The sequence below is a fragment of the Microcaecilia unicolor genome, chromosome 4 (assembly GCF_901765095.1).
Source record: "Microcaecilia unicolor chromosome 4, aMicUni1.1, whole genome shotgun sequence".
Classification (NCBI taxonomy): domain Eukaryota; kingdom Metazoa; phylum Chordata; class Amphibia; order Gymnophiona; family Siphonopidae; genus Microcaecilia; species Microcaecilia unicolor.
Window position 1 is genome coordinate 275,355,337 of NC_044034.1, and position 13,766 is coordinate 275,369,102.

At 43.3% G+C, this 13,766-nt stretch overlaps 1 protein-coding gene across 6 annotated transcripts in view; it reads left to right on the forward strand.

Moving 5' to 3' along the window:
* Window positions 1-13,766, forward strand: part of GPM6B (glycoprotein M6B) — a 277,755-nt gene that overhangs the window by 159,367 nt on the left and 104,622 nt on the right. For 2 of the 6 annotated variants that reach the window (XM_030201574.1, XM_030201573.1), the window contains exon 2: window positions 10,812-10,916. The exons of the other annotated variants lie outside the window; for them this stretch is intronic. In XM_030201574.1, coding sequence (XP_030057434.1) covers window positions 10,812-10,916 — 105 coding nt within the window. The remainder of the gene's footprint in view (window positions 1-10,811; window positions 10,917-13,766) is intronic. 6 annotated transcript variants of the gene reach the window in all.

A 13,766-nucleotide genomic window follows, 5' to 3' on the forward strand; every position in this document is an offset into this window, starting at 1 on the left:
GTTTTCAGGATATCCACAATGAATGTACACAAGGGAGATTTGCATGCACTGCCTCCTTTGGTATGTAAATCTATGTTGTGCGTATTCGTTGTGGATAGTGGCAGCCCTACCATTAGGCCAACTGAAGTGGGAACCTCAGGTGGCACTTCTCATGGAGCAGCATTCTCCCACACTGGCTGCAGTCTGGCAGCTCACCCCGTCCTTCCTTCCTTTCTTCCTTCAACAATCCCCTTCCCTGAATCTACCTTTTCTTGATTTCCAAAAAGCAATGGCGGCAGCGATTTCCCATGGACTGCCTGCCGCCGCACTGGCCTCTTCTCTCTACTGCAGTCCACCTCTCTGACATAACTTCCTGTTTCCTCAGAGGTGGGCTGCAGTAGAGAGAAGAGGCCGGTGCCAGCGGCAGGGCAACCTATGGGAATCGCTACCAACGGCAACTTTTGGAAAACAAGAAAAGGTAGATTCGGGGAAGGGGTTTTTGAAGGAAGAGAGGAGATGCCAGACCATTGGAGGGAGGGGGAGGAAAGGAGTTTGGAGAGAAAATGTGAAGGGAGAGATGTTGCACTTGGAGGAGGGGGGGGGGGCAGGGGCAGCATCTCATCCGTTGCCTCAGGTAGTAGCTTGCCATGGGCCACTCTTGATTGTGAATATCCTGAAAACCTGATGGAACTAGGTTGAGAAGCAATATTCTAGTGCACCCAACATGCTTCCATCACCTTTTCCTCCACTTTTCCACCATTATGCCTCTTCTGTAGGTATTGTTCCTTTTTTTTCTGCCCCCTGCTAGGTCACTTCTGAATCATCTATTTTTTTTCCATACATCCCTTGAAATTTTTAGGTATGACTTCTAAATACGTATGTACAAACTAAAGAAAAAGAATGAAATTCTGATTTCAGTGGCTTAATATTTGCTATGGCTGACACCAGTAGTAACTAAAATTTCTGTTATTTTTAACACATTACACAGCATCCTTGAAAATACATTTTAATTTGATTACATAACTGCTGCTTCCTACAGCCTGCAGTGTTATAAAGATTGCATTATTTTTATTAATAGCCATGGGCTAATGTTACCATTAGCTTGTGAGAAGCACCAAAACAGGAGTAGCCTCTACGACGAATCCACACAGTACAAAAGGAGTAAAGGCTGACCACAGACGAAACCAACTCGGGAGATGGTGTTGAGAGAAAACGCTTTATTGGTCAATCAAGGGACCAGACATGGTCCGTGTTTCGACGCACCTAGGCGTCTGCCTCAGGGGTCACAATTGAAATTCTAAGAAACCTATAAATATATTATACATGTTTAAAAGAACATATAAAAATCTGTGAGTTTCTGGCTTCTGATCCTTTTGAAAGTGTACTTCTACATTGCCATTCAGGATGCCAGAACCACCACTTGTGGTTTTGTGCCCTGAGGAGCACTTTCAGTTGAGAGCTCTTGTTTGGCCTCACTACTAAAATGGTCATTGGTCTTTGTCATAAAATATATGGGGAGAGACTTAAAGATCTCAATATGTATACTTTGGAAGAAACACAGGAGAGGGGAGAGATTACAAACTTTTAAATAGCTCCATGGCATGAATGCACAGGAGGCAAGGCTTACAATTGAAAAGAATCTTTGCAGTGAGGGGGCATAGGATGAAAGTGAAAAGGAGACAATCTCAGGAATAATCTAAGGAAATATTACTTCACAGAAAAGGTGGTGAATTTGTGGAACAGCCTCTGACTATATCTAATTTCAAGAAAGCTTGGGACACATACATAAGATCTCTAAGGTAAAGGAAATGATAGTAGATGGCATGGATGGGCAGACTGGATAGGTCATATGGTCTTTATCTGCCTCTGTATTTCTGTGTTTCTGTTTCATCCCTTCTAACCTTTTACCAAGTTTATGGCCTTGGTTTTGGCATTCCTTCACAGGGAAGGAATAATAGTGCACTCATGTCTGGATGGTTGGCTGCTTTGGGCCTGTTTGGAGCAGGAGGCTTGGAGTGTGAAGACTTGGGTGGTCTCCTTCCTGCAGCACTTTAGCTGGGTGGTAAACTTTACCAAGAGTCACTTAGTACCACTTCAGGCCCTTGTATCTTGAGGTGCAATTCATTCTTCAAGCCCAAGGGAGCAAGCTTCAATTCCAGCTCCAGATCTGTGTGCTCACAGCGCCAAGAGCTGGGAATTTTCTGAAGCTGCTCATTTCCATCGCAAGAGGCCATGTGTGACCTGTGCAGCATGCTTTGCTGTCCTGTGGTCTCCGCATTCTCACCGGTTCAAAGTTCAACTCTCCCTGCCAGTGTCTATCTGAAGTCAGCTAGAGAGGTGACCAGTCCCACACCACTTATTGAAGGGGATTTCTTTGGACTCGCCAGATTAAACTGTCATATCCACAGGTAGTTTTAAATACTAGGCTTCAGTTAAGTGTAAATAGGTTTTCTATGAACGTTTTGCAAATTTTTGCAAAAATGTTATGTGCTTAATTTTGCCATCTCAACTTCTAGGCAAATAAGCCCCTGTAGCAAAATATTTCATTTATAATAATTTATATACCCTCTCCTTGAAACAATTCTATTCAAGATGGAATGTACTAAGGGCTCCTCTTACTAAGCTGCAATAAGCACTAGCTAGCACATGCATACCGTAGCTTAAAAGGGCTTACTGTGGGTTGTACTGCATCACACAGTTAATTCTGAATGTGCATGTACAAACTACATAGTAAAAATTTTTATTCTTCTGGGAGGGGGGGGGGGTTGGGGGGAAGAGTGGGCATTTCTGCGCTAATCAGCACATCTACATTGCTTCACACTAACTTATTAGCACAGGATTAGCACATTAGCCTGTACTGCCTACAGAATGGGTAGGGGTAAGGGCTCCCATGCTAGTTTTTGTTGATGACTGTGCACTAATGGCAACAACGCATGGCTATTAATTCCAACAAATGGAAAAGTGGTCATTTTCTGGCAGCGGTAGTGTAGGAAAGACCCACATAAGGGTGCGCTAAGGCCACTTTTTACCACAGCTTTGTAAAATGACCCCTAAAGGCTCCTAACTTATGGTACACATTAGAACATCTGCCTTTGACAGCTTCTGGGAGGAGTCAAAGCTGCAAAAACTTTCTAGAAATGTCAGAATAAGAACCAAAGATTTCCTGATTCTCTTGTGTGAGTAGGTTTAATAGATGGCTTGTACAACAGAAGGGTTTGCAATGATTGTTTATGAAATCAGATAGTCTAGACAAGAGGTTATCAGACCTGTCCTAATGATTCTGCAACCAGTTGGATTTCCCTGGGTATGCAGCAGTAGGGGGACTTGTATACATTGGAAGTCCCGTATGTGGAAATTTCATGCATATTCATAGTAGATTGCTTGAAGAACTGATTGGCTGTGGAACCATGAGTCTTAAGTCTGAAAGCAAGTTGATCTAGGCTTCTACTGAAGAGGGTTTGGGATTGCTTTCAGCACTCACTCTACTTCTAAGGACTTTAAAATAGGTGTTTTTAGAAATGGTATATTTAATTTCTATCAAACAATCTGTAAGAATAAGAGGTCTGTATTGTATTATAACTGAAGTGGTTTGGGGGGGGGGGGGGTGTTTTTTTTTTTTTTTTTGTATAATGCTTCATGCCCAATATTCCTACACCCTACAAAACAGATGATTTCTCACCACCCTTCCACCCCAAAGACATATGGGAAAACCAGGAACTACATGAGCTTGTCCTAAAGTACTAAATATACTCGTTCATTTTTTAAAAAACTTTTATTTTTATTTGAATTCACAATGCTACCACAAGTACAAAAGTTGAAAACAGAAAATAAATTCCATCAGTAGAAATATCACAAATAAACAATCTGCAACGAGTGTGTAGTTGTAACAAAGAAACTATCAAACACATCACTCCAATATAGTGTCACACTGGGGATTCAGATCTGAAAGATAAAATGTATTAAATGTAAAAAAAATAGCCTCAGTGTAACAGGGAGCCTGACTTTTATGCTCCACTGTAAATATTAACATCACAGGCTTCCACCACCTTCCGAAAAAAAAAAAACAGAGAAAAACTCCCAGAATATTTCAAAAATTCTAAAGAAGTGGGAGAAAGGTCTGTGTTTAAAAAACAGAAGGGAGGGTAATACAATTTAACATAATACAGATCCAAATACCCACAACACTAAATCTCACTATGAATATAAATCACCCAAATAGACACTAATTAGCAATCCCTCACTAGACTAAAATCCTCATTCAAACAGAGAAGCCTTCCTGCAAGTAAAGAAAACTCAAAATAGAGCAAAAACTCTTATAACATTGCTAGAATTGCTTAAACTTCCATCCTTACTAATGAATGGATTCATGTGTTTTTTAAACACAGACTTTTCTCCCACTTCTTTAGAATTTTTGAAATATTCTGGGAGTTTTTCTCTGTGGTTTTTTTTTTTCCGGAAGGTGGTGGAAGCCTGTGATGTTAATATTTACAGTGGAGCATAAAAGGCTATTTTTTTCTTTATTTAATACATTTTATCTTTCAGATCTGAATCCCCAGTGTGACGCTATATTGGAGTGATGTGTTTGATAGTTTATCAGTAGAAATATACAAATATAAGCGAGAAAAAAAGCACATATTTAAATGCAATGGTTAAGAAAACTACATGTGACAGAATGTATTATAAATTAACACAGTAAAGAAAAGGGGGGGGGGGAAGGAAACTCAGAAGACTCCAAATTTATTATTTGGATTTTATTCAAATTAATTTCATAATAGAGCAGAAAAATTAAAGCTTTTAAATAGACTTTTCACTTAAGTTAGCAGACATATTATCCACTATCAGATGATTAGGCAAAGGGGGGGGGGGGGGCCAGTGAGACCCGGTTTCAACAAAATTCTTCAAATGAATTGGGCCCACAAACACTTAAATTTTACCCTCAATTTTACCCTCAAAGTACATTTACACCCTCAAAGTACATTGCTGAATTCTTTCACAACAAGGTTCAAAAGATAAACCTTGCTTTCTCTACCTCACCACCTCTCCCTCCACTAGTCCATTCCCCTCTCTCTCCTTCCCCTCATTCTCTTTCCTCCTTTCCTGAAGTTACTATTGAGGAAACTACACTTCTCCTTTCTTCCTCAAAATGTACCACCTGTTCCTCTGATCCCATTCCCACCCACCTTCTTAATGCCATCTCTCCTGCTCTTATTCCTTTTATCTGTCATATTCTCAACCTCTCACTTTCCACTGCAACTGTCCCTGCTGCCTTTAAACATGCTGTGGTCACACCTCTCCTTAAGAAGCCTTCACTCGACCCTACTTGTCCCTCTAATTACCGACCCATCTCCCTCCTTCCTTTTCTCTCCAAATTACTTGAGCGTGCTGTTCACCGCCACTGCCTTGATTTTCTCTCCTCACATGCTATTCTTGACCCACTACAATCTGGTTTTCGCCCTCTCCACTCAACCGAAACTGCGCTTACTAAAGTCTCCAATGACCTATTACTGGCTAAATCCAGAGGTCAATATTCCATCCTCATTCTTCTTGATCTTTCCGCTGCTTTTGACACTGTCGATCACAGCATACTTCTCGATACCCTGTCCTCACTTGGATTCCAGGGCTCTGTCCTTTCCTGGTTCTCTTCCTACCTCTCCCTCCACACCTTTAGTGTTCATTCTGGTGGATCCTCTTCTACTTCTATCCCTCTGCCTGTCGGCGTACCTCAGGGTTCTGTTCTTGGTCCCCTCCTCTTCTCTATCTACACTTCTTCCCTTGGTTCATTAATTTCATCCCATGGCATTTCCTACCATCTCTATGCTGATGACTCCCAAATCTACCTTTCTACCCCTGATATCTCACCTTGCATCCAAACCAAAGTTTCAGCGTGCTTGTCTGACATTGCTGTCTGGATGTCTCAACGCCACCTGAAATTAAATATGACGAAAACCGAGCTTCTCATTTTTCCCCCCCCCCCCAAACCCACCTCCCCGCTCCCCCCGTTTTCTATTTCTGTTGATGGCTCTCTCATTCTCTCTGTCTCCTCAGCTCGAAACCTTGGGGTCATCTTTGACTCTTCTCTCTCCTTCTCTGCTCATATCCAGCAGATTGCCAAGACCTGTCGTTTCTTTCTTTACAACATCCGTAAAATTTACAACATCCGTAAAATCCGCCCCTTTCTTTCCGAGCACTCTACCAAAACCCTCATCCACACCCTTGTCACCTCTCGTTTAGACTACTGCAATCTGCTTCTTGCTGGCCTCCCACTTAGTCACCTCTCCCCTCTCCAATCGGTTCAAAACTCTGCTGCCTGTCTCGTCTTCCGCTAGGGTCGCTTTACTCATACTACCTCTCTCCTCAAGTCGCTTCACTGGCTCCCTATCCGTTTTCGCATCCTGTTCAAACTTCTTCTACTAACCTATAAATGTACTCACTCTGCTGCTCCCCAGTATCTCTCCACACTCGTCCTTCCCTACACCCCATCCCGTGCACTCCGCTCCATGGATAAATCCTTCTTATCTGTTCCCTTCTCCACTACTGCCAACTCCAGACTTCGCGCCTTCTGTCTCGCTGCACCCTACGCCTGGAATAAACTTCCTGAGGCCCTACGTCTTGCCCCATCCTTGGCCACCTCTTTAACATTGCTTTTGACTCGTAACCACTCGCCTCCACCTACCCTCCTCTCTTCCTTCCTGTTCACATTAATTGATTTGATTTGCTTACTTTATTTATTTTTTGTCTATTAGATTGTAAGCTCTTTGAGCAGGGACTGTCTTTCTTCTATGTTTGTGCAGTGCTGCGTATGTCTTGTAGCGCTATAGAAATGCTAAATAGTAGTAGTAGTAGTATTATAGGAAGGTCCCTCCTAGGACCAGTGCTTTTTTTGTAGAAAAAAAGGTGCAGGTACTCATTGTGGGCGGAGTCACCACATATGACTCCACCCCTATTATAACCACACCCACATTAGCCACACCCCCTATACCAGCCATAGCGCATATAAACATAGTAACATGGTAGATGACAGCAGAAAAAGACCTGCACGGTCCATCCAGTCTGCCCAACAAGATAACTCATATGTGCTACTTTTTGTGTATACCCTACTTTGATTTGTACCTGTGCTCTTCAGGGCACAGACCGTGACATCATTGAAAATATTATACTAGTATAGGAGAAAAAAATAATGTGATTTTTTTTCATTATAAATAATTTCTGTAAGCTGTTACAGTTCCAGTATACCCAGTGCAAAATAAGACAGCAGATGTAAATTCTCAAATTGGACATATTCCAGACACTAAAATGAAAATAAAATGATTTTTTCTACCTTTGTTGTCTGGTGACTTTGTTTTTCTGATCATGCTGGCTCAGTATCTGATTCTGCTGCTTTCTGTCCTCTTAACTCCGTTTCCAGGGCTTCCTTTCCATTTAGTTCTTTACTTTTCGCCTTTCTTCATTTCTTGCCCTACATCCGTATGTAAAAGCTGGGTCCTCCGCAGACTTGACTGTCCAGTGGATCCAGCTTCTGCCTATTTTCTACATCCATGTGCAGATTTTCTCCTCTCTTCCTTTTCCCTCATCTCATCTCCTTCCTCACTCTCTTCCCTCGCCTCCATCCATGTCCAGCATTTCTTTTCTCCCCCTGCCCTCTACTCCATCCACCCATGTCCAGCAACCCTCCTCTCCCCCTGCCTCCCTCCCCTGCTCATGTCCAGCATGTATCCTCTCCCCCTGCCCTCCTCTCCACGTCCAGCACTTCTCTCTCCCCTCCCCTGCCCTCCATGCCCAGCATGTCGCCTCCCTCCCCTGCCCTCCCCTCATCCATGCCCAGCAATTCTCCTCCCTCCCCTGCCCATGGCCAGCATGTCTCCTCTACCCCATGCCCTCCCCTCCATGTCCAGCATTTCTCTCTCCCCTGCCCTGCATGTCCGACATGTCCCCTCTCTCCCCTGCCCTCCCCTCCATGCCAGCAATTCTCTCTCCCCTGCCCTGTATGTCCGACATGTCCCCTCTCTCCCTTGCCCTCCCCTCTCCAAATCGCGACGAACCGGCCGGCGGTGAAGACAGTGGTACTCACTGATGCAGGCACGCAGAAAACGCAGGGCGCGCGCAAGCAGGTTCGTCTTCTCCTCTGATCTCGCATTGCTTCCCTCTCAGTGCGTCCCGCCCTCGAAGGCTGAGAGGGAAGCAACGCGAGATCAGAGGAGAAGACGAACCTGCTTGCGCGCGCCCTGTGTTTTCTGCGTGCCTGCATCAGTGATTACCACTGTCTTCACCGCCGGCTGGTTCGTCACGACTTGGAGAGGGGAGGGTAGGGGAGAGAGGGGACATGTCGGACATGCAGGGCAGGAGAGAGAGAGTTGCTGGCATGGAGGGGAGGGCAGGGGAGAGAGGGGAATCGTGACCGGAAAAATTAAATGGATGGGAGCGGGACCTGAAAAAAAGGTGCCGGTACGCCGTACTGCTGCGTACCGGCACAAAAAAAGCACTGCCTAGGACTACCAACTAAGGTCTAAGGATTACATTGTTAGATATAATTCAGTCAGATTTTATAGAAGAATTCAGTGAACCAAAGCAATTGGGTGCTTTTGTATATATCCCTTTCTTCTAGTGTACTTTGTGGTATCATAAAACTTAATGTTGGTTCACCCAAGCTCAGGGCCGGCTCAAGTGGTGAGCAAATGAGGTACTGGCTCAGGGTGGCAAAAATTCCTGTAAGCTAACATCTGTGGTCATGTATATTTGTTAACACTTGATATACTGCTTAACTTGTAGAGATCAAAGCGGTGTTTTATTTAAACGACTCCAATACAGAAATTTAGTTAGGAAAGTAACATATTCATTGGAACATTCACACACAACACAAAAACAACAACAAAACCACACACACACACACAGGAAACCCACGTGCTAAAACCTACCGTTGGCCACTTTTTAGCGCAGCTTAGTAAAAGAACCCCTAATCTTATTTACATACATAACAAAATTAAAACAATTTTATTTAAAAAAAAAAAGTCTCTTTAGACCAGTCCAATAGTCCTTTAATACAAAATATTTTTTTCAACCAGACATGTTTTGGCACACTGCATCTTGGCCTCAATCCATGCACTGATCTCTGTTATCGCTGCAGGTATCTGACCCTAACAAAGGAAAATAAACATTAAAAAAACTAAAATAAAAAGATAAACATATCACAAACAAAACAATTCAAATCCATATTTTAAAAAAGCTTTAAATTTCTTACCCAGATTATACATAGCACCATCCACTTTCCAGGGCATTTATGAATCCTCTCTTCTCTAGACACAGTATCACTGTAAACCAGGGGTTCTAAACCCAATCCTTGGGACACACCTAGCCAGTCAGGTTTTCAAGATACCATACAATGAATATGCGTGAGATAAATTTGCATACACTCCCTTGGTATGCAAATCTGCCTGCCTGACATGTGACTGGGAAGCGCCGCACTGTGAGCAAGAGCCATCAGCTTAGCACTGTGTGCCAGTTCTGTGTGCCCACAGTGCAATGGACCATTTCTGACTTTGGAAATGGCCTGGGTGGGGGTGCATGCTGGAGTTGATTTGCCCTCCCTCCTGCTGAGGCATTGGGACTCGGTCCCGATTTCAGCAGGAATGGTGGCCATGTTGTCTCCCTCACAGGTTTCTTTTCCTCCTGCTTCTCAGCAACAGGAACCTGTTGCTTCTGCTTTGGGCTTGGGGTGCCACTCCCTCCTCCAATGCTGAGGTATGGGAGGGCAGGAGGGTTTGCTACTAGATCATCGGGGGGGGGGGGGGGGGTGCGTCTGCAGCCCATTTGGGCCACCAGGTAAATTTGTGTTTGTGGGGGTTAGAGGAGCTGGAGATCCACCGGACCTCTAACCCCCAGTGCCCTCATGTTGGGGGGGGGGGGCCTTGCATTGGGAAGTGGGTCCGGGGGTCCCACAGATCTCCAGCCCCTGTGTTTGACTGGTCCAGGGTTTGACAGCCCAGACCTGTGAAACAAGTGCGGGAAGATGCGCTCAGGCACAATCATCCCAACCCTTCCCAAGATGATCAATGCTAATAATGTGTATAAATTTGCATGCTATTAGCTTTGATCATTGGGGAGTTAATTCCCCATGCTGTTCCAGTGCTATTTATAGGGAGCTGTTTTGGAACAGTGTGGAGAATTGATCATCGGGGCCTTAAGTGCTGGAGTGATGTGTTTTCAGAAGAGTATTACTGTGTATATTAGGAGATGTGTGTGTGTGTGTATATGTATATATATGTGTGTGTATATTTTTAAAAAACAAACAAAAAAATTAAAGGAATGAAGAGGCTGGACGTGAGTGGGTAGGAAAGACAATTATTTTAAAAATCTGTGTAGGAGAATTAGCTGTCACTTGACTGAACAGCTCGTTCTGTTGCTACAACCAGCAACAATTACCTTCTAACTGGGCTCATAAGTTCTAAAAATAGCAGGGATAGGAAAGAAAATGTTGTGTAAAAAGTGTATTTAAGATAAAACTAAAGATCTGACCTGCCACTGCAGAAAAAAAAAGATTGAAGCATATTTTTTTTCTTACCGTATTCAAACAAATGAATTGTGAAGATGTCTAGGGATGCTTGTAACTATGGGTGGTGATAGTCCATAAAAAACGCAGAAAAGGTGAATGTTGTACGTTGCTTTCCTGGTCACAGTTGGTACAGATTGGGAACTGAGGGATGGAAAGGGAGTGGAAATCGTCAAATGCACTTTTAGCTCTGGACACTCCACTTCAAATATAAATGAACAAAAAAAGTACTGAACAGAATGAAAATGTATGCTGGAGACACTGACTTTTTACCACCTAAAATTGGCAGTGATCACCAGACCAGAAATGGAAATTGACAGGTACCGCTGGATGTGCGGAAGTTCAAGGCCACACCAGTATCAGCGAGGCAATAGGAGCCCCTTGGGGAATCGAGGTAAATGAGATTGGGGGATGGAAGGGAGAGGGCGGGAACCAGAATGTGATTACTCACTTGTGAACTTCCGATTAGTAGGTTTGTGGTTTTTGTTTTTCGTTATTTTTCCTTTGAGAGGGAGGTTGCATAGCTTCCAAAGTGGAGATTTTTTTTAATTTTATTTGTTTCCTAATTAATTGAGTCACATAATGACAGATGGTTGCTTGTGCTGAACTTTTAAATTTGAACAGTTGGCTGTAGTTCTCTTCAGCATAATTAAAAGTACAAACAAGTAAATTAAAAGAGAAAGATTGGTGGAACTAGGAGAATGCATGCATTTATTAATTCACCTTAAATTCAATGCACACAAAATCAACTTAACATACAGTAAAGGCTCTGTTTTTGCATTTACTGTGTTAAATGCAAAAACTAATGCATTATAAGTAAAGCCTGAATGCTTACTGTTGGGGACATGCCCAGCATTTTCTGATTAGTACTTAGCAGGCAGTAAGTGCATTTATGGTTACTATGCAAGTGACAGCGTGTGATAAAGCGCCATGGGGCCCTTTTTCTAAGCTGCGGACAGATTTTGTTCACGTGCCAAGTCAGTTTTTGGAGAAAGGGCTTTTTTTTTTTTAAAGGGACCCAAAAATGGACATGCGGCAAAATAAAAAAACTGTGCGTCCATTTTTGACCTGAGACCTTACCACCACCCATTGACTTAGCGGTAGGGTCTCACATGCTACCCGAGTGGTAGGCATGCAACGTGTATCCACTGCCATTTACTGCTGGGTAAACGCCACACGATTTTCTACTGCGTGTTTTCAGCACGTGCCAAATTCAGAGTTACCAGGCATGCGGTAGTTGGGCAGTAATGCTGATTTAGCGTGTGCTGGGTGTGCATAGCAGGGTTGTAGCTACAGAACGAAGCCCTGCAAATCGCAAGGCTTTGTTCTGTTTCTGTGAGTCTGACGTCCTGCACGTATAACGTGCAGAACTTTAGACTCAGAAACAGAATGAAGGAAGAAGAGGACCTCGGCTGGCGGGGGTTGGGGTCTCCCACCAGTAAAGGTAGGCGACAGCGGGGTCAAAAGGTTCGTCGGGGGGGGGGGCCAAAGTTGCTGGTGGCGGGGGGTGGGTGGGTCGGTAATGGCAGGGGGGTTGGCAACGCCAGGGGGGTGGCTAAAATGTGCCCCCTCACCTTGGGCTCTGGACCCCCCTCCCGCCGAAGTCTGGCTATGCCCCTGGCGCATAGACTTTTACGAGCCTTTGTACCCTATGTGCTAGCTGCAATACACAGTCCACACTCATTACCTGCTGATAATGTATTCGGTTGCTGTGGTATGCAGTTGGTGAATTAGCACAGGTTGTTGTGCTAATTCAGTAACGGCTAAAGTAGCTGTGCCCTGAAGTTACCTCTTGCTGATTTCATGAGTTAACTGCTTAGCACATGTTAACAAACTTGCCTCTAAGTTAATTTGCATCCTTTAAAGTTCTAATGCATGTTTGAAATGGAACAAAAAGAATTTAAGGGAAAAGGCCAAACCAAAAACAAAATGGGAAGATGTTTGCTTTGTGTACATCTCTGTTGGGCACTTTATTTTTAAGGTAATGCAGTGATTTGAATGGTCTATGAATTTATTTATTTATTAATACCTATTGCCGAAGGTATGAGACACATTGCTACATATGTAGAATACTCTTTTGAGCTGTGTTGCAGAGATGTGATGAAATGCTTGGGATTCAAACTGTGTAAATTACGGAAACCCTCTAAGAATTATGATGACTGATAGCAGTATTAGGCCAAGCCTTGATTGGGGCTTTTTTGTACTTTCAAAGAGGTACAAATAACGACCAACTCACTCTGTGAATAGAACTATCTAAGGGAATTGAGGATCTGTGTTTCAGGCACTGATACCTGAAACTGAAGCTTCTGTTTAGTTTATAAATCACATCAAGGTGTAAAAGTTTGGGCACAAATGAGTAATCGTAATTATTTTATAGTTGAATTTAATGCCCCTCCCCCCTCTATTCTTTGCTTTTTATTGTCATTTCAAAAAGCAGGTACATGCGAGGCAATTGCACCTTTTCAGATGATATTTATCTCTGTGACTTCATCTGAGGTGTTTACTAATACACCTCCACCCCTTGATGTAGGATTCACTCCCCCCCCCCCCCCCGTATTTACTAAGCTGCACTAGTGGCTGCCATTCGCTAATGCCGGTGTTGGCATTGCTGCACAGCTTAATAAATGGGGAGGGGGTGTCAGTGTTTGACTGTGTCGGAATTAATGAGTTCTAAGAACCCCCATAGAACATTGTAGCAGCGATTTCTAGATAATGAAATCATGCTTAAGACATGAAGGTATCTCCTAGGTTCCAGATTTGCCTGACAGGGTTTATCCAGTGCTAGGTTTACTCCATTGCATGAATGGGGCTGTAGGTTTAATTTGCATATTAGATTTCATGAGAAAAGCAGAACTAAAACTCCCGAATACAGTAAAGCAAACTCAAGACCAGGTCTGCCTTACCTCCTCCTCCCCACATTGGAAAGAAGGTGTTTGTTAAATGTACCAAAATAAGGCTCTGTGGAGGACTAAATACTTTCTCACAAGTTGTACTCCTCTGGACTTGCCATTACATCATATATCTCCCTAAAGGGGTTTTCATACTTGGAACCTCAGTGGTGTACATTTTAACAGTTTTATCATGACAGAACTATTGGGCCATAATTAAAACTGTTCCTACTTAAGGAAAGGAGAAACAGGGTTGACATGATACAGACATTCAAATATTTGAAAGGTATTAATCCGCAAACAAACCTTTTCCGGAGATGGGAAGACGGTAGAACTAGAGGACATGAATTGAGGTT